We start from the raw sequence: 24,960 nt of genomic DNA on the forward strand, positions 1-24,960 counted from the left end.
GAACTGAATCAGAATTTGGAGGAGACATTAAAATGTTCCCTATCGATGTTCCTCTTCCCAATGCATAGCCAAACTTCCAAAATATCCAACTCCCAACTAACAAGATGTGAACAACACATTTTTAGCGTCTTTCTTTTTTGCAAAAGAAAAGCCAGTCGTCAGTTGTCTGATGACCGGAATCTTTTTCATCCGTCTTGAACGTATTAAACTTCAGCAGGCATGTCCATCACTGGTGTTGAGTATGGCTCAATAACTACCCTTAATCTCAATTTAATATTAATGACCCCATGTCCTCTGCACAGCCGGCTCTTTGTCCTGCGCCATGTTCCAGGCCCCTAAATACACTGCCAGATTACTTTCACCGTTTAAAAAAGATGGAACAATGTTCATTTTGTTGTTTCAAACATGACTCTTATGAGATTTGCATCGTGTTAACTTCAAACCCACTTAACGACACAGTTTGCTGATGAATATGCAGAAAACACTGATGCTTTAAATCAGAAATAGAAATGCTACCATGGGAATCAAGAAGTTAGCCAGTATAGCAAGATCCAATCCCAACCTCCCCCCTGAACTCTAAACCCTGAACCCCTGAGGACTTCACCTGGCATCACCTACCAGGTGAGTGTGAGAGTCTGTGGGGGCTTTAAATGGTGTACACGTGTCACATCACCCAGACAACATTATGACTTACAATTGAGGGTATTTATTCAACATGTTTCACTCTCTGATTTGAGTATCTTTCAGGCTCTTTCCTTATAAAATGAGAGTTCCTTTAAAATAGTGTTTCACATTTTTTTAATCAATATTTTATATTTCATGAATAGATGAACAAATATCGTCCGATTTCATGTGTTTTTTTCACCCTCTTTGATCCTTGATGTGGGAGGGAGTCTCATAGGGATATTCTACAGTACTTCACGAGGTCAAGGGGAAATCAGTTCACGTTGTTTTTCAATGTAAAGGAACTCTAGTACAATGAACAGGCCATTGATAAACATATGGTTGAGATCCATAATGAATTAGTCAGGGGACATACATTATGAAGACAGCAATGTAAAGCCACAGCCAATGGGAAAAAACAAACTTAACCAGTGATGAAAGCACTCAATCTTCTCCTCCGCCAATTGGTGAAACTGACATATGATCCAATGAATGGACAACTGTACTACAAAAACCCATCAGCATTCAAATACACGATGAACCGACGCGTACCCACTCCTCAGCGCATAATATGTTAGTCAAGGAAAACGGTCGAGCAGAGATCAATCATTGATGACGAACATGCATGTCAATTAACGGAGCTCAATGCCAGAGCTGATGGAACTTTCTACACAGTGTCCCTACGTGTGTCCCCGTGTCCCCGGTGTCTGTCTTTGGAGACTCCAGTGGCCGTGGCCTGGCAGCTTTTGGGCGCAGTGGGAGATCTCAGTCGTATCGGCCCGGCAGCGTAACCACGGCTCCCGCCAATCAGCGCCGAGCGCCACTTAGTCAACGTAACGTGCGCGTGCGGGAGTGCGTCGCGCGGTCACGCGGTGGGATTTGCTGTCACGAGCCACATCCATCCGCTGAGCGGAGTCTGGAGAATTAGAACGGACATCTATTGCACAGCACGCTTTATTTAGCACACCAGGAGCGTGATAGAGAGATCATCCCATATCGCCGACTGGCTGTTAAGACCGTCGACTTCATTCCGGTCAGCCGCTGATGTGCTGCAGCCCTCGAATGACATAGCTAGCTAGCTGTTAAGCTAGCTCCCGGCTGCTTGACTCGGAGTAACTTGATGTTATATTTTCGGACACTAATTCCGCCAACACATCTGACCGCCTTAATCTCCGAGACGTCCAACTGGTCGGTGGCTTTACATCGAGTGATTTGTCCACATTCGGTGTTTTGTGCGTCGCATCTAATCTCAGCTAGCGTTAGATAAGGATTGAATGAAATAACTTTAGCTTGTGTTAGCCAGCGGAAGCGAGCCAGTTAACGGGGGTAACGTCAATGTCTCCTGCTGCTGGTTGATCAGCCTCTCCAGTGAAGCTACCCCAGCTAGCGGCCCGCCGGCAGACACCGCGTTTGGTAGCGAGCAGCCGATCGCAAAGCTACAACGTTAGCGCGCGGCTCGAGCTACCGAGTAGTCGGCTAACGTCACCCCGGAACGTCCGGTGCGAAGCGCTCACCGACGTCAGTCCGTTTCACCACCGCGAAGGCCGAAGAGAAGAAGACCGAATCCTGCGAGAATGCCGGCGGTGTCGAAAGGAGATGGAATGCGCGGATTAGCCGTTTTCATCTCGGACATAAGAAACTGTAAGTGATATTTCTGTCCTTGTTGTCACTGGCTCGTGCTTGTGTTGCTGAAGACGTGTAACGCGTAACGGGGCCGCAGGATCACGTTTCCTCTTCACGGAACAATTAAGAAACGGCGGCTTTCTGTCTCCCGACCATCTCACCACACGCCACATTTATGATGTTAAACACCCGGGTGTCTGCACGGGGATTTGGAACCGAGGTTCATTTCGCAGTTGAAAAGCAGCGAACGTTTCTTTATTTCCACATAGAAGTCAGCAGACGGACTTATTCCTCCGTAGGAAACCCGAAGGCAGCAGCAGATCTAGCGGACTTTGCGTTGTTCAGGTGTATAATTAAAGGCCTGTGGTTTGCGTGTACAGGAATGTCTGTGTGGCTCATCACGGCATTAAATGCCTGAGAGTTTCCCACAAGGATACAACGCAGCCTGCTAGTTACCCTGATCCACAGTGTCTCTATCGGCCGTGATGGAAACATCTGTGAATGTTTACTCTGCTTGGTACACTCTGTTTACTGTAACTACCACCATTAAGCTATATAATATAATAACTACTACCACCATTAAGCTATATAATATAATAACTACTACCACCATTAAGCTATATAATATAATAACTACTACCACCATTAAGCTATATAATAACTACTACCACCATTAAGCTATATAATAACTACTACCACCATTAAGCTATATAATAACTACTACCACCATTAAGCTATATAATAACTACTACCACCATTAAGCTATGTAATATAATAACTACTACCACCATTAAGCTATATAATATAATAACTACTACCACCATTAAGCTATATAATATAATAACTACTACCACCATTAAGCTATGTAATATAATAACTACTACCACCATTAAGCTATGTAATATAATAACTACTACCACCATTGAGCTATGTAATATAATAACTACTACCACCATTAAGCTATATAATAACTACTACCACCATTAAGCTATATAATAACTACTACCACCATTAAGCTATGTAATAACTACTACCACCATTAAGCTATGTAATAACTACTACCACCATTAAGCTATGTAATAACTACTACCACCATTAAGCTATGTAATAACTACTACCACCATTAAGCTATGTAATAACTACTACCACCATTAAGCTATGTAATGTAATAACTACTACCACCATTAAGCTATATAATATAATAACTACTACCACCATTAAGCTATATAATATAATAACTACTACCACCATTAAACTATATAATATAATAACTACTACCACCATTAAGCTATATAATATAATAACTACTACCACCATTAAGCTATATAATAACTACTACCACCATTAAGCTATATAATAACTACTACCACCATTAAGCTATGTAATAACTACTACCACCATTAAGCTATGTAATAACTACTACCACCATTAAGCTATGTAATAACTACTACCACCATTAAGCTATATAATATAATAACTACTACCACCATTAAGCTATATAATATAATAACTACTACCACCATTAAGCTATATAATATAATAACTACTACCACCATTAAGCTATATAATAACTACTACCACCATTAAGCTATATAATAACTACTACCACCATTAAGCTATATAATAACTACTACCACCATTAAGCTATGTAATAACTACTACCACCATTAAGCTATGTAATAACTACTACCACCATTAAGCTATGTAATAACTACTACCACCATTAAGCTATATAATGTAATAACTACTACCACCATTAAGCTATATAATGTAATAACTACTACCACCATTAAGCTATATAATATAATAACTACTACCACCATTAAGCTATATAATAACTACTACCACCATTAAGCTATATAATAACTACTACCACCATTAAGCTATATAATAACTACTACCACCATTAAGCTATATAATAACTACTACCACCATTAAGCTATGTAATAACTACTACCACCATTAAGCTATGTAATGTAATAACTACTACCACCATTAAGCTATGTAATGTAATAACTACTACCACCATTAAGCTATGTAATGTAATAACTACTACCACCATTAAGCTATGTAATATAATAACTACTACCACCATTAAGCTATGTAATATAATAACTACTACCACCATTAAGCTATGTAATATAATAACTACTACCACCATTAAGCTATGTAATATAATAACTACTACCACCATTAAGCTATGTAATATAATAACTACTACCACCATTAAGCTATGTAATATAATAACTACTACCACCATTAAGCTATGTAATATAATAACTACTACCACCGTAATGCTATACAACATAATAACTACCACTATAATACTATATAATATAATAACTACTACCACCATTAAGCTATGTAATATAATAACTACTACCACCGTAATGCTATACAACATAATAACTACCACTATAATACTATATAATATAATAACTACTACCACCATTAAGCTATGTAATATAATAACTACTACCACCGTAATGCTATACAACATAATAACTACCACTATAATACTATATAATATAATAACTACCACCACAAAGCTATATAACGCTAATACTATATAATATAATAACTACCACTATAATACTATATAACATAATAACTACCACCATAATGCTATATAACATAATAATTACTACCACTATAATACTATATAACTACACTATAATACTATATATCATAATAATTACTACCACCATTAAGCTATGTAATATAATAACTACTACCACCGTAATGCTATACAACATAATAACTACCACTATAATACTATATAATATAATAACTACTACCACCATTAAGCTATATAATATAACTACTACCACCACAATGCTATATAACACTATAATACTATATAATATAATAACTACCACTATAATACTATATAATAACTACCACTATAATACTATATAACGTAATAATTACTGCCACCATAATGCTATATAACATAATAACTACCACCATAATGCTATATAACATAATAATTACTACCACCACAATGCTATATAACACTATAATACTATATAATATAATAACTACCACTATAATACTATATCATATACTGCCGCATAATACTATATAACATAACTGCCACCATAATGCTATTAAACATAATAACTACCACCATAATGCTATATAACATAACTGCCACCATAATACTATATAACATAACTGCCACCATAATGCTATTAAACATAATAACTACCACCATAATGCTATATAACATAACTGCCACCATAATGCTATATAACATAACTGCCACCATAATGCTATATAACGTAATAACTGCCACCATAATGCTATATAACATAATAACTGCCACCATAATGCTATATAACGTAATAACTGCCACCATAATGCTATATAACATAATAACTACCACCATAATGCTATATAATATAATAACTACCACCATAATACTATATAACATAACTGCCACCATAATGCTATATAACATAACTGCCACCATAATGCTATATAACATAACTGCCACCATAATGCTATATAACATAATAACTGCCACCATAATGCTATATAATATAATAACTACCACCATAATACTATATAACATAACTGCCACCATAATGCTATATAACATAACTGCCACCATAATGCTATATAACATAACTGCCACCATAATGCTATATAACATAATAACTACCACCATAATGCTATATAACATAACTGCCACCATAATGCTATATAACATAATAACTACCACCATAATGCTATATAATATAATAACTACCACCATAATACTATATAACATAACTGCCACCATAATGCTATATAACATAACTGCCACCATAATGCTATATAACATAATAACTGCCACCATAATGCTATATAACATAATAACTGCCACCATAATGCTATATAACATAATAACTGCCACCATAATGCTATATAACATAATAACTGCCACCATAATGCTATATAACATAATAACTGCCACCATAATGCTATATAACATAATAACTGCCACCATAATGCTATATAACATAATAACTGCCACCATAATGCTATATAACATAATAACTACCACCATAATGCTATATAACATAATAACTACCACCATAATGCTATATAACATAATAACTGCCACCATAATGCTATATAACATAATAACTGCCACCATAATGCTATATAACATAATAACTGCCACCATAATGCTATATAACATAATAACTGCCACCATAATGCTATATAACATAATAACTACCACCATAATGCTATATAACATAATAACTGCCACCATAATGCTATATAACATAATAACTGCCACCATAATGCTATATAACATAATAACTGCCACCATAATGCTATATAACATAATAACTGCCACCATAATGCTATATAACATAATAACTGCCACCATAATGCTATATAACATAATAACTGCCACCATAATGCTATATAACATAATAACTGCCACCATAATGCTATATAACATAATAACTGCCACCATAATGCTATATAACATAATAACTGCCACCATAATGCTATATAACATAATAACTGCCACCATAATGCTATATAACATAATAACTGCCACCATAATGCTATATAACATAATAACTGCCACCATAATGCTATATAACATAATAACTGCCACCATAATGCTATATAACATAATAACTGCCACCATAATGCTATATAACATAATAACTGCCACCATAATGCTATATAACATAATAACTGCCACCATAATGCTATATAACATAATAACTGCCACCATAATACAGCAGCATGTGCTCCCAGTAATCGTTCCACATCAGACGTTGGTTTGGCTGCAATAGTGATGTTGTGTACTAGTTGTGATTGAAATAAAACGTGTACATTGACGCTCTGAGCCCTGCTGCTCTTTGTCTATTGCAGTCATTTAGAAGTAAGGGTTATTGTTCTGTAAAGAAGGTCTTCGTCCCCCCGCAGCTCTGACTGGAGATTAGGACACTAAATAATGTTAAACACTAAAGCTGTCAAGCTGGAGAAATGTCAGCTAATCGTTTATTTACAGGTCTTTTAATTGTGTCTCCATCTCTTGGATGAAAGCTGTATGGATTAGCACTACTGTTGAAAGGATACAATTTAAAAGTTGATAGTTGTGTTGTAGCGATATCAATGCAAAATTGTGTATTGTGACTCGTATATTCTCCAGTTAGGGTTGGATGGGAATATATTTGACCAGCAGAGAAGTTCTGCTCTCTGGTGCAAACCCCCTTGTGCTTGAATCAGCAGCTAGCAGACAAGATCCAGGAACTCTGCCCTGGTCTTGAGCGTTTGCATTTAAACAATTAAAAATAGGCTGAATTTGTAATCGCACATCTAGATTTGCCCTCATTTATGCAGCTGTTTGGCTCCATTAAGTTCATTGTGTAACTCTTCATGTTGACTGTTCAATTTGATCGCTGATGCTTTTGACAGAAAATGTGAAACAGCAGTGAGCATCTGGAACAATGTCGGATACATGGATGGATGCCATACTTTTATTTTTTCATTGTTAAACAGCACAAAACCCAATTCTCTGGCTGACTGGCTGGCGTCCATGGGGACGTGTCCTCGGGCAAGGCACTTCACCCCGTTGCGTAGCCGTGCCTGCAGTGTGTGAATGTCGTGTACGTCCTGTCGTCGGTGGGTGAATGAGGACCTGGAGGGTCGGAGGTTGGCTGGTCTGAAGAGTAGAACAAGCCGCACTGTCCACGTCTGTGAAACGGGACACGGCGGGGACGGAGTAACGTCCTCTGTTACGGCACTTTGTCCTGTGCTCTGAAACCACGCTGTTTTGGTTCAGTGTTCAAAAGCAAAGCAAAGTGTTTTCTTCCAGTGTCCATGCACAATTCCAACTGTCCAAAGTGGTGGAAGTAATTGTTTTTGCTGTAGCTTGTCACGACATTTGTATGGAAGTCGAAATTATGAGATAAAAATTGAATTCTGCGGCGTCTTTCTTCATTGAGAAATTGGCAACACTGGTTCAATAAAGAGAGAACTCTCTTCAGGACTTCAATCGTTACCAATCACGATAACTACGGAATAAATATCACCCGCAACGTATCTTATCTCCCTAGAAGTTTGATTTATTTCGGACTCAGAAAGGTGTAAAACATAATTTAGATTCCGCTAAAAGTCAGACGTCCCTGTTTGTTATGAGGGTGGAGTGAGTGGAAGTGTCCGTAGAACGTTTACAGTTCGCTAAAGTTGGCAAGATATTCACAGATTTGGACTTCCTGGTTTAACAGCTGCTCAGCGAGAAGTTGTTAAACTCCGTAGACCGTATTCACCAACCAAGTCATCATTTCGACTTTTTACCTCATCATTTCGACTTTCTAACTTTTTTCTTTTTGTGGCAGAAATGGGCTTCCGTACATTCGTGTCCATCTTGAGTTGCACTTGCAAATTTAACCCATGCACAGTTGACTAGACGTTTTACCTTTAAATATGCATCAAATGCATTGCAACCATTGGCTGTGCCCTCATCCGGCAGTGTGGGTGGAATGCACGCTGCTCCCTCCTGGTGACGCCGTGACATATGAACCGTGTCATTTGTGGAAGACAATCCAACTATACAAATTAGGTGCACTGTCTCCATCAATCTCCTGCTGATGGAAACGCTTATTGACTTTTTCTTGCATGTACGGTATCAATTTGAATGTTCCTTCACTTACACGCATGTGGCGGCGTCACAGCAGGTATTTGAATAGTGGTCAGACACATTACATTTCAATCGCTACATTCTTAACAATAAGACATTTCTTCTTTTCTGCTCTACAAGGATACTTGTTGAATAGCTGCTAACAAAGCACTGCTATTTTCCTATGAATACCCCACAATAAAAATGGTTGAATTTTATTTTAAAGCTGCGGTGTTGTCAGCTGCACCCTGAACGGAAGAGAAGAGAAAAGAAGTGGTCGTTTTGAAATGTGCTTGCTGTAAATATTACCATGGCGGTTCTGCCACGAGTTGCCAGGTTGGGACGTCTTTGGCATGACGAGGCTTCTTTGATGCTCATCGTTTTGGTCCGTGGTCCGTGAGCTCTTTCTTCTTCAACCTTTCCTTTTTTAAAGTAATTTAAAGCATTTACACTAATCCTCCCAACATGGGCCGACTTCCCGCTGACTGTGGGTCATGGCCCCCCCTACTAACAAGTATTGCCTCTTTCTCTTGACTTCCGCTTCCATCTCATCATCAATCCGTCAACTTAATAAGACGAGTTGGAATTGAAATGACTGAGTGTTAATTGTAAGCCCAGTTTGGCTGCATACAGAGAGCTTTTGTTTAAACTTGTTGGTAACAATTGGTTTTGTTCAAGTCAGTGCTCTTTGCTATTAATAAATTCATTATATATATTCTTTGCAAATAAAAAATCTTATGGCATACTTTTATTATTGAGACAAATTGAGATAGAAGCATATCTATCAAGTCCCGATCGGAGAAGGAACCCACGAGGCAGCGCGGGTTCATACGTGATCACACAGATTCGTTAGATGAGGCCATCTGTGCTGAAGATGTGGGGTCAGAAAGGAGACCTTTGTGTTTTTAAAAATCCTTACACGCTTCTACTTTGTCTCCCCTGTCAGGTAAGAGCAAGGAAGCCGAGATCAAACGGATTAACAAAGAGCTGGCCAACATTCGCTCCAAGTTTAAAGGGGACAAGGCTCTCGATGGCTACAGCAAGAAGAAATATGTCTGCAAGCTGCTCTTCATCTTCCTGCTTGGACACGACATTGACTTTGGACACATGGAGGCTGTCAACCTGCTGAGCTCCAACAAGTACACGGAGAAACAGATCGTAAGTCTCCCACTGGTTCTCTGTGTTGCAGCATCTTTGGTTCATGGAGCTTTGCACCTTCAAATGACCTGCAAAGTTGACTCCTTGTGGTTCTTACTTTCTAAAACATGTGTATACATTCAGAGTTTCTATAGATGCGTGACTGCATGGGAGACATGCGCCCAGTCTGCACCCTCCACGAGGCGTAACACACAAAGGGCGGAGCGTGTGGATGGAGAAAACCAGCCCATGTTTATTCACCTACCCAGTCAATGAGGCAATTATGATAAGAAAACCTAATACACCATTTAAAATGACCTCGTTTCATGAGGTAAGACCCTAAAAGACGTTCAAATCAGGGGGTAAAAAGTATTAAATACATACCCTCAATTGGAAATCCTATTTTTTGACTTTGTCTTGGTGATCTGACGTGACAGCAAAGTGCCGTCTCATTCCTATTTACGCAATTTAACGCCCGGCCAGGTGACGTCTGGTAGGCCCTGCTATGAATGAAAATAAGCTTTTCAATAGCCTCGTGCTGCAGTATACGCAGCATGCAAGTTTGGGACAGTTGGTTTGGTTACATGAGGTGTATCACATCAAATGTTTTAGCAAACACCGTTCAGTCATTGACCCGTGTGTCATTACAAACACTGAACGTACCGTAGTGCTGCAGCTATCAGCTGACCTCCAGTACCCGACGACCCGGCCCAGTCACAGGCTAAATGGGGTTGGTAGAGATGCAAAGACATGCGTTGATGTCCTTAATGCAACATATAAAAGATGAATACTACTATATGCCTTCTAATATCTATTGTATATGTCTGTGGATAAAAGAAGGAATAAAGTACCCACAGGGAAATCATGTTGTGCATGTAACCCATCCCGCTCCGCGTGCTGCCGTCAAGCAATGCAGCCGGGGCTCGAACCGCCAACCCTGCGGTTAATGGCACACGCTCTGCTCCATGTGGCAAAGTCAAAAGTAAGGTGGTGATGTATTATTAGCCTGTGTATTTCTCATGTACACTGAAGTAGAGCCTGAACACACCATAATGTAGCGGCTCTGCTTCCAATTAGATGCACAGCTCTTGTTCACAATGTAGCATTATTGGCTAACGGTTAGCAGTTGGACTATAGTATTTCATACTATCGTTTAATGTTTTCATGCGGTAGTGAGCTTGAGACACAAAGACTTATTGGTTACGAAAACAAGGTCTCTGATCAATATCCACATTATTTGATGCGAAGCGTGAGATGTCACTCACAGAGGAAGGCCCTGAGGTCAGCCTAGTATAGTGTGAGGAAGGCTGTTGGATAAAGACAATATTATCACGGTAATGTGTTTTCATCAGAGCACAAATCATTTAGAGTGCAATACCTCTTTCAATCCCATAGCGAATCAATGAGTCCCTTTGAATCCAATTTGAAAGATGCACACGCGGTTTAATGTTCTCATGATAAAGCAGAACAGATCCCTCACACACTCACTGCTTCCTGTAGCGGCGGACCGTTTTCTCAGGAACAGGAAATGTCGAGTCAGCTGAAAGATGCTGAGTTTGAATGTTTATTTGTAGAGCTGACTGCTGTAGCAACATGTCCGCTGAGACGAGTGGGCCCTGTCTGAGAGACGCATGTCATTCCCACCAGGAACAAACGTATCGTGAAGCTTTTCCAGCGTTTCATCGATTCAGGGATGACGGACTCGTTTTAAGGCAAACAATTCACGAGATGGTAAACAGAGCTGCGCTGGCAGGTGCCAAGGTCCAGTAGAATCCGTCCCTTCACATTCATAAGCTCAAAGATCCCCAGAGCCCCCGTCCCTCCCCTGCCTCTGCCCGTCTAGGCTGAATGTGGGGACGAGGTGTAATAAGTGTAAGGGGGTGTGTGGTTGTCGGTGCTGCTTGTCGTGGACCATTGAGGGAAACGCTTTGCAAATAGGAAGTGCATCCATTATGTGTGTTAGTCTTTGGATGCATGCATTCATTGTTCTGAGTAACTTGGCCACCAAAGCCCACCCCCCTCACAGGGACCCCTCCTCTTTGCTTCTGCCTTCTTTCTGAATGTGTTTGACAAACGGTGATTCTGTCGGTTGCTGCAGGGCTGCAGATATTCAAGCGCGTCTACCGCATTCATCATTATTTGCATTACGCTAAATATTTGAAACAACTGCCAATTTTCCACGTGCATAGCAGAGTTCTGACGTACAGCAACACATCGACTACGCAATGACTGTAGTGTTTCACACTGATCCAGTCAGTACAGGTTAACGAGGGGGTGAGACTGTACACTGTTTGTATGAGAAAGCGGTTCAGTTGAGCATTAGAGCGGACGCCTCTCAAGCTGTCCATCAGTATCACTATCTCCTCATGATCTCTATCGGAGGACACGCTGAGCGTCTCGCTGGTCCTGATGCCGTTGCTCTCTTGTTCTGTCGATGTAGGGTTACCTGTTCATCTCCGTGCTGGTAAACAGCAACAGTGAGCTGATCCGTCTGATCAACAACGCCATCAAGAATGACCTGTCCAGCCGCAACCCCACCTTCATGTGCTTGGCGCTCCACTGCATTGCCAACGTGGGAAGCCGCGAGATGGCCGAGGCCTTCGCCAGTGAGATCCCTCGCATCCTGGTTGCCGGGTGAGTGGTGAAATGAATGGAAACCATCCACAGCTTCCCCCTTTCTCTTTCTCATAACTTTCTCACTGTGGCGTACTTGGCCGCGTGCGCCGTGAACGTGACTCACCGCAGTGATACGATGGACAGCGTGAAGCAGTCTGCTGCCCTGTGTCTGCTGCGCCTCTACAAGACCTCTCCTGACCTGGTGCTGATGGGGGAGTGGACGTCCCGCGTGGTGCACCTGCTCAACGACCAACACATGGTGAGCACTCGCACGTCAATGCGGTCACATGATGCCGTTTCTTTGTGCGTCTCTAATTGACGTTGACTTTGTTGCGTTGGAGCTTGTGTCGTTAAAAGCAGTGTGTCCTTTGCTGCAGGGTGTGGTGACTGCAGCCATCTCTCTGATCACATGTCTGAGCCAGAAGAATCCAGATGAGTTCAAGACCTGTGTTTCCTTAGCAGTTTCCCGACTCAGCAGGGTGAGTGTGTGTGTGTGTGGTTACATTTGTGTCGTGAGCAATGCATCATAAAGGGAACTTGTGTGAAGGATTGTGGACCTTTCGGGGAATCCAGTTATTCTGCATAATACTCTTTTCTATCCACCCGATTCTGATGGTTTCGGTAAAATAGATTTTCTAATGTGTTAAGATCGTCGTGCTTTCCCCTGCCAGCCTTCATTCCTGACAGTTAAAAATGTTTTATAAAACATTGAAAGCACTGTTTTGTATCATTGTTCCAACCAAAATGAGGCTTCCCTGTGTAGTCTTATCTGTGCACTTTACTTAGTAAAATCTTTATTTCTGGTAATCATTTTCAACCTGACTTGATTCCCATGTTTACGACAGTGTGTATACGGTAAACTTTATAGAGTGAGCTGCACTTTGCCATGACAGTCGCAGGGTTCACTTTTGACGTGCCATAATAATTCCTGTGAAATATTCTGTCTCTCCAGATTGTGTCGTCGGCCTCCACCGATTTACAGGATTACACCTACTACTTTGTCCCAGCGCCGTGGCTCTCTTGCAAGCTGCTGCGCCTGCTGCAGTGCTACCCTCCACCAGAAGACGGCGCTGTCAAAGGCCGGCTGGTGGAGTGTCTGGAAACCATCCTCAATAAGGCCCAGGAGCCACCCAAGTCCAAGAAGGTGCAGCACTCCAACGCCAAGAATGCTATCTTGTTTGAGGCCATCTCGCTGATCATCCACTATGACAGGTGAGTGTGCAGGTAAAGGACCTTTGGTGTGATGATGGGCCGCGTGTGTCTGCCAGGGAAGAATTGCAAGGCAAGTTTATTTGTATAGCGCTTTTCATACACAAGGCAGACTCAAAGTGCTTCACATCATAACATTTCATACAATAAAGTGAAATAAAATGCAGGAATTAAAAGACAATTAAAAACATAAATTAAAGTCTTATTTAAATTGTTTAATTAAAGGCACAGGTTAAAAGTGCAATGTAGGTCAAATTTAGCAGAAGGCGAAGCTGAACATACGTTTTCAGTCTTGTTTTAAACGTGGTCAGAGTTGGGGCAATTCTTAAATCTTCAGGAAGTTTATTCCAGCTGTTTGTTGCGTAGTAACTAAATGATGCTTTCCCATGATTTGTATTTACTCTGGGAATCACTAACAGATTGGTGTCAGAAGATCTTAGTGATCTTGAAGGCTTATGTAGTGGAAGCATATCAGTGATATACTTTGGCCCTGAACCATGTAGTGATTTATATGTGAGCAGTAGGATTTTGAAATGAATTCTCTGACATACTGGGAGCCAATGTAAGGATTTAAGAATTGGTGTAATGTGCTCACATTTTTTGGTCTTTGTTAGAACTCTAGCAGCAGCGTTCTGAACAAGCTGGAGCTGCCTGACAGTTTTTATTGGGGAGACCTGCAAGGAGACCATTACAATAGTCTAGCCTACTAGTTATAAAGGCATGTACAAGTGTTTCTGAGTTTTGAGCTGACATGAGCCCTCTAAGTCGTGCTACATTTTTGAGGTGGCAGTAGGCCGATTGTGTTACTGATTTGATGCGACTCTCCAAGTGTAAATCTGAATCCATAATAACCCCCAGATTTCTGGCTTTATTTGATGTTTTCAGGGACAGAGAGTGAAGGTGTTGGGTTACTTTAAACCTTTCTTTTTTAGCACCAAATACAATGATCTCAGTTTTGTCTTTATTTAGTTGTAGGACATTTTGACACATCCAGTCTTTGATTTGCTCAATGCACTGGCACAGAAGATCTATTGGTGATAGGGCTACATAGATTTGGGTGTCATCAGCGTAGCAATGGTGGTCAATTTTATTTCTTTGCATGATTTGTCCTAGTGGGAGCATGTAGATGTTGAATAAAGTCGGCCCTAAGATCGAACCTTGGGGGACTCCTCACGTCGGTTGTTTCTGATACGAAGTCACCAATGGAAACAAAATAGTTCCTGTGCAGTAACTATACTCTAGTAACCTTTACTCTAAATTCTGATCGATGTCGTGGTGGGTTTACGGATCATTGCATCAATTCACAATGAAAAACCTCAAAAAATACATTTCGTCAAACTTTTCTTTTACTCTTGTTTTTATTGTTGCGAAATGACGCCTGAGGTCTTCGTGGCTGGGTTTCTGTTCCGCAGTGAGCCAAACCTGCTGGTGCGAGCCTGCAACCAGCTGGGCCAGTTCCTGCAGCACAGAGAGACCAACCTGCGCTACCTGGCGCTGGAGAGCATGTGCACTCTGGCCAGCTCCGAGTTTTCCCACGAAGCCGTCAAGACCCACATCGAGACCGTCATCAACGCTCTAAAGGTGGGCTCTTCCACTCCCACACTGGGCAGTGTGTTCTAGTCTACACCGTACCACACTTCACAACCACACACTACAGTGGGACCAGAGCCCAGCGCTAACCCTGATGACCCCGAGCACAGACGGGTCAAGCCAACTTATATGTTGTGCCCAATGCAGAATACTGAATAAGACAAGCAGGTGCACTCATATCCCAACTGATATGCCCAAAGTCTCGCAAACCGCAAAATGCTTCAGTAGACCAGCGGTAGGATAATGTGGCGTGAGCAAGCAGACTGCCTTGTACTCCAAATGGAGGCCTGATGTGTTACCTTCTCATCATTTCAATAACCAACGTAAGTAAGAAACATGCTCATGTGCCATTTCATGTTTGGCACTTCCAGTAGTTACCACGATATATAACGTGTCGCCTGTTTTGAAAAGCAGCACGTTGGTTAGCAGGAGGCTAAGCATCCTGTCCCCCTGTGTCCCCGGCAGACGGAGAGGGATGTGAGTGTCCGGCAGAGGGCAGCCGATCTGCTGTATGCCATGTGCGACCGCAGCAATGCCAAGCAGATTGTAGCCGAGATGCTCAGCTACCTGGAGACCGCAGACTACTCCATCAGAGAAGAGATGGTGGGTCTCAAGATTAACTTCATTTTGTTCCCCATTACATTCCTCTCTAAATGTCCACTGTCATCTGGTGAACCCCAAACGGATTCAGAGAAAGCAAACAAAAGAGCAGTGTCCTAAAGGATCCACCCGACCGATGCAGCCGTGATCTGCCTTCCCTCCCCTCAGGTGCTGAAAGTGGCCATCCTAGCAGAGAAGTATGCAGTGGATTACTCCTGGTACGTAGACACCATTCTCAACCTCATCCGCATTGCTGGCGACTACGTCAGCGAAGAGGTGTGGTACCGCGTCATCCAGATCGTCATCAACCGGGACGACGTGCAGGGCTACGCCGCCAAGACGGTCTTTGAGGTAGCGCTGCATAACCCAACCTACAAGTTATTTTTAAGACCTTTTTTGGTTTCATCATGAGTTGAGCTGCGCTTGGTATTTGCTACGCTGGTGCTGCGAATAGGAGAGCGTAAGTCGAGTCACCGTGTCTTGCAGGCCCTGCAGGCCCCCGCCTGCCACGAGAACATGGTGAAGGTCGGAGGCTACATTCTGGGAGAGTTTGGTAACCTCATTGCTGGTGACCCGCGCTCCAGGTATGTCGGCTTTAACTGCACGGGCTCTGCTGCCTGTTGAAGCGGTGTTTGGTAACGGTGGCGTCCTTTGATCCAGCCCCCTGGTCCAGTTCAACCTTCTCCACTCCAAGTTCCACCTGTGCTCGGTGCCGACCCGCGCCCTGCTGCTGTCGGCCTACATCAAGTTCATCAACCTGTTCCCGGAGACCAAGGCCACCATCCAAGAGGTGCTGCGCTGCGACAGCCAGATCCGCAACTCTGATGTGGAGCTGCAGCAGCGTGCTGTCGAGTACCTGAAACTTTCTTCCATCGCCAGCACTGATGTCCTGGTGAGTTCTGATCAATACGCTCTGCTCGGCTCCAGGAACAAAGACTCCATGGAAGCATTGCTAGGCAGCTAATAACAGCCAGGCTCCATGTTCGTGTGCAACGTGAAATGAACTGGCATACAGTAGTAATGTTTCCCATATTCCCACGTCACATGACATCACTTGCTTCAGTCCAAACCCTCGGTTGTCCTCTCGCTTCCTTCAGGCCACTGTCCTGGAGGAGATGCCGCCTTTCCCAGAGAGGGAGTCGTCAATCTTGGCCAAGCTGAAGAAGAAGAAGGGGCCGGGTGCTGTTTCTGTGCCTGACCTGGAAGATGGCAAACGGGAGGGCGGGGAGTTGAACGGGGGGGGCGAGCGGGGGCCAGACTCGGCTGCCATGTCGGCCTCCAATGCAGTAAGCAGACGTTCTTCCACCAGCCACTGTAACGCTGTACTCCGGTGTCATGGAACGGATGGACTGCAAGTTTCTTTTGTTTTCCAGTCCACCCCGTCACCATCCGCAGACCTGCTAGGGATGCGCTCAGCAGCCCCCATGAGTGCTGCTCCAACCAGCGCCGGCAGCCTGTTGGTGGATGTGTTCTCTGAAGCAGGGCCTGCTGCACCCTCTGCCGCCGTCAACGACGACGGCTTCCTCAGGTGAGGAGTCGGACAGCAAAGCACATGATAGTGTCTTTGATTTAGCTACACATTGAGCGAATGAACATTAAACTGAGTTATCTGTCATTTCCAGGGCGGTATTGTTCATTTGCTCAGACAAACGGGAGGCAGGTCATCCCACAGTAACCCACAGACTTGCATTGTGGGTTGTTAGGGACAACACAGTAGTTATTATTAGGGGGAGAGAGGGGGAGAGGGAGGGGGAGGGAGCTTTCTAAAGTAGCAATGCACACATGCGCTCCTCACTGACGGGGCTCCGTGTGCTGCACAGCAGAGGGGGGGCTGCACGCTGATGAGCGTTACGAACCTGGGAGTGAGAAGGGGCGGGACACTGCTCACTGGCTGGGGATTCGCCCCCATGGGGGGTCCAGACACGTCCCAACCACAGCAGAATGAGGAGGGAGCACGCGGCCTGTTAGACGAGCGGCTCTCATTCTAGATTGGGCTGAACTGGTCTCCCGTGAACTGGCGCCCGTGGAGATGAATGATTGTCTTCATGTGTTCTGGTATATACACTCAGCGGCCACGTTATTAGCACCACCCCCTTTGCCCTCAGAACTGCCTTCATTCTTTGTTGGGCTTTCAATAACGTTCCTCACAGATGTTGGTCCGTATCGACAAGATCGCATTCACGGTCCACCAGCACAAAGGTGCTGTGTTGGCCCGGCGTGGGGAGTCCAAGCCTTGCTCAGTGGTACTAAAAAAATCTCCCCCACACGACCAGCTGCAGCCCGAAGCGCTGATACGGGGCAGGATGTTTGCTCCACATCCTGAGCCCCCCACGTGAAGGTCCCGGCTCACCTGGACACCCATCAGACCAATGCTGTCCCATTGGGGAGCCTGTGCAGGTTGTAGGTTCCTGCCGTCAGCGGACAGGAGCTGCGCCTGGTGGGGGCCGTGGTTGCGTTCCTTGGTTGTAACGGGTGCTTGTTTAAGTTCCTGTTGTCTTTCTATCATGTGGAAACAGTCTGCTGGGTACTTTCTCTTTCTGGGACCATTGCGTGTGAACCCAGAGATGGTTGTGTGTTTAAACCCCAGTAGACGAGCAGTTTGTGACACACTCAGACCCGTCTGCACCCACAACCCTCCACATTAGTCACTCGATTCCCTTTCGTCCCCATTGTGAACTGCAGCATTGAGCTGCTGCCATGTGATTGGATGATTAGCAACGGGCAGTGGAACGAGTGTCCCTAATAAAGTGGCCGCTGAGTGTAGTTGTGATGGTAGCGGTGTGCTTGCTGTTTGACCACTCTGCAACTGGCTCTGTGCCGCCTGTCTTCCTCTTTGTCTTATGTGGACCTGTCAACCTGGACACGTTTGTGTTCTGTATGAATCAGTGCCTCCTCCTTCAGTTAGCTGCGTTTACCTGTACTACTTCCTACAAGTAGTACATCATGTTATAATGACATCATGGCTCTATTCAGGACGGTAAAAGTACAAACTAGTGAAGGACCCCAGTCAGCTTAGCAGGTGGCGTGGTCTCTTCCTCGTGGTTGGCAGGTCCACTACACATGTGTGCTCTTTAATCTTGCTGTGTATGTGACTGTCTTTTGTCTGTTTCTCTTCTTCCCTTCTCTCTCTCTGTGTGTGTGTGTGTGTGTGTGTGTGTGTGTGTGTGTGTGTGTGTGTGTGTGTGTGTGTGTGTGTGTGTGTGTGTGTGTGTGTGTGTGTGTGTGTGTGTGTGTGTGTGTGTGTGTGTGTGTGTGTCCTCAACCGTGATTGGACACTGACAGAGATCTGGAACCGCCCACTGAGACCTCTGGTTCCCTATTGGTGGAGGGCTGTGGTGACTCAGAGTAAGGGCTCAGTAGTGAACTACAGACGTGTTTCCTTCTCTAACCGTGTGAGACCCCACTGGACGGGCAGCTCCATGACCAATAAACACACCAACGCTGCATAATGGAGCACAAGGCTGGTGTGCTCAGTGGGCCATGAGAACAGATGAGCCACATGTGGGGGGAAAGAAGACCTTGTCTTAGTGGGGGACTCGGGGGGGTCACCAATCCGAGGGGTAGACTGAGGGAGAGGGAGGGAGGGAGACAGACAGACAGAGATGCGATCAGAAAGACACGGTGCGACACAGAAAATGGTTTAAAAACATTCTGTTAAATGTGGAAATGTAAGTTTGTGCACTGTTCAACTCCAGTTTTATTACTTGAGATGCATTTATTTTTCAAGTAAGGGGTGCGGCAAGGGGGTCTTACATTGTCCCCAATCTGACTGTGGATGCAGCTATGAAACAAAGGCTCAATGGTCATGTTGCTACTATTGATGAAAGATGTGAATACAAGTCTCCTCATTCTGACTGCTGCGTTCACACCAAAGGCGAGGCAAGTTTCCGCCACGCTTTACCGGCTCGTCTCCGTAGACGTCCTCCGTGAAGACGTAACACATAAAGCCGTCGGAGTATTTGGCTCCGCTTCTGGTGTGAACGCAGCACAAGATACTCCATCCAGATGTGCAGCCCACCGGGGAGCATCAGCAACATGATGATCCAATGTTCCACTAGCTGATAAAAGAGTCCATCACTGCTCTCAGAAGGAACCAGCATGCAAATATGAACATGAGGCGACGTCATTACAAGAGCTCCAGTCAAACCCTGGTCGGTGTGTTCACGGCATGAAGCTTCATGTGCATGTGACCCGTGTCACAGGGAGGCATCGTCTCCACATTTCAGATGAGATCACCCACTCTGCATACAAACCGTCCGTTATTTCATTTGCTATTCAGTCTTCTTACAATAAGAACGGGCTGGATGAGTATTTCTTATTTGGTGTCGCGTACCTTTTTATTGTGGAATGACTTCTGTACAAACGGCTTTTACTAACAACTCTGCATTTTATCCTCCTTTCTTCTTCTCGTTTGTCTTGAACAATCTCTGTCCCGCCGTCGAATGGACGCTTGTTCATCTCATTTCTGCTGCATCCCTTCGTCTGTCTCCATCTCTGTCTCTCCATCCATGTGCTGTCCTGGGGTCTCTCAGCTCTGCTCCTCCTTCTGAGGATCCTGCTACTCTTCTGTCTGAGGCAGACGAACTCCTCAACAAGTAAGCTTTTTACATACCTGCAAACTTGTTCCTTTTCGGCCAACTTCGCAGTTTTGAGACCAAAATAGGTCGTCCGCGTGAGTCGTGTCGGTCCCAAGAGGTTTCATTTCGGAGGGGTGGCGGCGTTGCTGAGATTGGCGTGAGACGAGGAGAGGAGGTGATGTCCCCGTCTTCATTAAGCATCTGTGATGTGACGAGTCAGCGCTGAGGTCTCTGCAGCGTCGTCCTTCCCCTCCGACGGTTCATCCTTTCCCTCCAGATCAGTGCTGCCAACTAATGGGTGAATCCCCAAACCCTCTTGGGGATTTTCTTTAAGTCCAAAGCGACTAGCGACAAATGTAGCGACTCTCCTGGTGTCACTGCGGTGCATTACAGTTGTTGTCCAATACAGTGACGCAAACGAGGCCATGACGTTGTCCCCTTTTTCACCCCTTATGAGTTTGCGTGTATGTTTTTTTCCTCCATACATGTGACTCTCCCAGTTTCAAAGGATGCTGCACTGACGCGGCGCCATGCTGGACTCGTAGCGTGTTATTGTGAAATGATTGGATCTTACTAACAGCTGATCAGAGGATCTGCGGGTGTCACTGGCTCAACGCAAGACGGCAGCTCATCTTGTCCACGTGAAACCTCCTTTCGAGCCAAGTTGGGCTTTTCATGCATTATTATTTCTAACTATGTGTAAGGAGTCACTTTCTAAAAGTTGCAGGACACGCAACAAAGATGAGAGCAAACTCTGTTTAGCTGCTGAATTATTCTCATCAAGTTGATGTATTTATTTTCTGAAAATGTGAAAGCAAACCTCAGTCCTGTTGACTCCCCCTTTACTGCTTCATCCCGTAGGTTTGTGTGCAAGAACAACGGGGTCCTGTTTGAGAATCAGCTGCTACAGATTGGCATCAAGTCCGAATATCGTCAGAATCTAGGTGAGCACAAGCTCCGCCCCCTCCACCCGCCACCACTCCCCAGGTCACCAGGCCGTGTGCTGGCAGCCCATCGGGGGTCTTTAAGTATCCTCACGTCATGAGAACACGCTACCTGCTGTAACACCCGGGCCACGTCTCTTCCAGGGAGGATGTACTTATTCTACGGGAACAAGACGTCGGTGCAGTTCGCCAGCTTCACCACCACCGTCAGCTGTCCTGGGGAGCTCCAGTCTCATATCCTTTCCATTCTACGCGCCGTCTGCTTTCAGGTTCTTCTGCATCGGACCGAACTAGAAGGTGCTGAAGAGAGAACGGCACATTGAGATGTTCCTGGAAACCAGTCCTCAGATGTTATAGAAACGCAAGATCTCATCTTCTCAAGTCACGTTATTATCCGTTTCCCTTATTGGCAATAAAGAACGATGTAAACAGTTACACATTGAACTTTTCTATATGAAGAAAGAATGTGTCTTTAGTACGTCAGATGATCTGTGGTGTCCTCACGGCCCTTGACCACCAGCCACAGCTCAACGTTCAGACCAAACCAGTGGAACCGGTGGTGGAGGGCGGAGCCCAGATCCAACAGGTCCTCAACATCGAGTGCCTGACTGACTTCTCTGAGGCCCCACTGCTCAACATCAAGTTCAGGTGAGCACCAACAAGCAGTGGGGCACAATGTGAGCACCAGCTGTGCAGGCTTAGTTCCTGTAAGGGGCGTAATAACGACAGAAAGCTCGCTTTCGTTTCACACAAAGTTTATAAAGGTCAGAATTCTGAGCAGCCGTACTTTGAACATGCTTTGTACATTCTTTCAAGAACATTGCAGGACGTTAATGTGTGAAAAGCTACATCCGTTTAGTTATGTTAGCGTTGGTACTTTTGAGCACACCTATTTATTTAGAAATCTAAAAGGTTCTGTCAAATTAGCACTTGTTTCCGTTTAATTAGCGTTGGAATGCGACAAATAATTTTCTTCCTCCTTTTTGGCCGAAACCACAACGGCACAAATGGACGTGCATTGAAACGCAAACATGGCGGTCTCTGTCTTTGTGGCTTACGCTCAGGTACGGCGGCGCTCTGCAGAACCTGAGCCTCAAGCTGCCAGTCACCATCAACAAGTTCTTCCAGCCCACTGAGATGACTTCCCACGACTTCTTCCAGCGCTGGAAACAGCTCAGCCAGTGAGTGGTGGTGGTGGGGGGGGGGTGGGGGGGTCCGTACATTTTGGTGCCCCGGTGATGTAGAAACGTCCTCGTTAACCCTCCCCAGGCCTCAACAAGAAGCACAGAAGATCTTCAAGGCTAACCACAGCATGGACACGGAAGTCCTCAAGGCTAAAGTACGTCTTTATTCACTTTACGTAGTCTGCATTCTACATAAGCCACGTTGATTAGTCCTTTTCAATACACGCTTGGATCCTGGTGTCCCTGTAATGCACATTTGGTGTTTGTGCGCAGCTCCTGGGACTAGGAACGGCCCTGCTGGACGACGTGGATCCCAACCCAGAGAACTACGTGTGTGCTGGAGTGATCCAGACAAAGGGCCAGCAGGTGGGCTGCCTGCTGAGACTGGAGCCCAACGGCCAGGCACAGGTACTACGCACCTCCTCCTTTAGCCCACGCGAGAGTCACAAGAACAGAAACCTTCCTTTGCACACACCTGAACAATGTGGCTGGTGCAGCGAGCGCTGACCCAGGACCAAAGTCCTGATGCATTAGTATTCAGCCGTAGATCGACATGCTGCTCCATTGTCTGACTGGCAGAGGAGGCATACGGCTTCCCACGTGTGCTCATCCGGAGTGATAAGCGCTTCCCTGACCCCCCCTCGCTCTGTGTGCTCGCAGATGTACCGTCTCACTCTGCGCTGCAGCAAGGACTCCGTGTCCCTGCGTCTCTGCGAGCTGCTGGCCCAGCAGTTCTAGAGTCCAGACCTCCTCCGTGACCAGTGCTCCCACCCTCCCCACCAGCGTCCTTTCTCCGGAGTCTTCTCCCCCCCCCCCCCCAACAAAAAATCTTTGAGTAAAAGGTGTAACCTATATAAGGGAAAAGCAGCCACTGCTAGCAGCAGCGGCAACATTATGGTCGTTATTCTCGTCCCAGATTCTGATTCCTGTTCATCTTCTACTTGTTTATTAACATGATGCTACATTCTTGTTTTTGTTGTGTTTACCTGTTTTGCTGGGGCGTGTGTGTGTGTGTGTGTGTGTGTGTTGGTCCCATGGTTGTGCTGGAGGTAATTCTGCTCCATCCTGACTATAGTAGTGATGATGCAGTGTGTGTGCGTGTGTGTGTGTGTGTGTGTGCGAGAGAGAAGAGAGAGACACACACAGCATCTAAATATGGTGAACATTCCTTGAAGTCAAATGAGTGAAGGTGTTGAATTAAACGGTGCACTCATTTCCAACACGTTGTAATGAGGCCTCCATGATTCCCTGTGGTTGTGCTGATGAAGGGAGACCTGCTCAGGACTCTGATGGGCCCACTCGTTTCCGTCAAGCATTCCCTGCGACCATGCACTTAAGGCGCTGGGAGCCTCTTTGGGGCCCCCAGCGTGATTCCCCTGAATGACCCCTCTCCTTGGAGCCTTTTAATGGCAGCCTTTCATTTCAAAGAAGTAGTTCATGTCGTTGTGTGTGTAAATACGTGCCAGTGTATTACTTTATCCCTTTTAGGAGACATTCCCATATCAAAGTCTCTTGAGTAGAACGATGGCCCAGAGTGGACCCTCACCCATCTGACCCGGGATGGTTCCAGGTACTTGCCATTGAAAAGCTTTGGGAAGCGTCTGAGTCGGCATCCTAGATGCACCACATTATGCTTATTCATATATACATAAAAGCAGATGCATCTATTCAAGAGACATGGGGAAGGAAACGTGATGTGTGCACAACCACTACACTAAATGTTTAGATCCATGCGTCCACAGCTTTCCAGCTCCTCCCTGGGCTTCCTCTCGTGGACAAGCACGGATGTTGTAGGCGAGGACAGGATGTAAGACTCAGATGTCCATTACAACTACAGGGGACAGTGTGTGTGTGTGTGTGTGTGTGTGTGCGTGTGCGAGAGAATGTGGTTGTCAGCAGGTAAGAAAATAAGCCGAAAGACATTTCTAATACATGGTCACATGACATTCTGTGGCTGCACGGCAATCCCAGAATATTGAACTTTGTGGTGGAAAACGTAGTCATTCTGTGTGTGTGTGCGCGTGTGTGTGTGCGCGTGTGTGTGTGCGCGCGCGTGTGTGTGCAGTATCCACTAGCTAATGCAGCCTCATGTATCGGTGTTAAGAACCTGTCCAATACCTGTTAGAATTAAGATTTACTCTGTAATGAAAAAATGTGAAAGTAAAACTATGCCATATATCCGA

At 44.6% G+C, this 24,960-nt stretch overlaps 1 protein-coding gene across 5 annotated transcripts; it reads left to right on the forward strand.

Moving 5' to 3' along the window:
* The first annotated feature begins 1,478 nt into the window (after positions 1–1,478).
* On the forward strand, positions 1,479–24,960 carry ap2a1 (adaptor related protein complex 2 subunit alpha 1). Of its 5 annotated transcripts, XM_078084347.1 has the most exons (22): positions 1,486–2,304; positions 9,867–10,078; positions 12,498–12,691; positions 12,803–12,932; positions 13,051–13,152; positions 13,626–13,885; positions 15,295–15,463; positions 15,938–16,075; positions 16,241–16,423; positions 16,559–16,656; positions 16,733–16,964; positions 17,170–17,358; positions 17,446–17,600; positions 19,355–19,417; positions 20,605–20,667; positions 21,511–21,593; positions 21,738–21,817; positions 22,108–22,241; positions 22,658–22,774; positions 22,863–22,932; positions 23,051–23,185; positions 23,438–24,960. In XM_078084347.1, the coding sequence occupies exons 1-22, from the start codon at positions 2,238–2,240 to the stop codon at positions 23,513–23,515; spliced, it is 2,952 nt and encodes a 983-aa protein (XP_077940473.1). In that variant the 5' UTR covers positions 1,486–2,237; the 3' UTR covers positions 23,516–24,960. The 5 variants fall into 5 exon arrangements, with proteins under 5 accessions (XP_077940475.1, XP_077940478.1, XP_077940473.1 ...); XM_078084348.1 differs by lacking the exon at positions 19,355–19,417; XM_078084349.1 differs by lacking the exons at positions 19,355–19,417; positions 20,605–20,667 and having other exon boundaries at positions 1,479–2,304.

This window comes from Gasterosteus aculeatus, chromosome 11, assembly GCF_964276395.1.
Source record: "Gasterosteus aculeatus chromosome 11, fGasAcu3.hap1.1, whole genome shotgun sequence".
NCBI lineage: Eukaryota > Metazoa > Chordata > Actinopteri > Perciformes > Gasterosteidae > Gasterosteus > Gasterosteus aculeatus.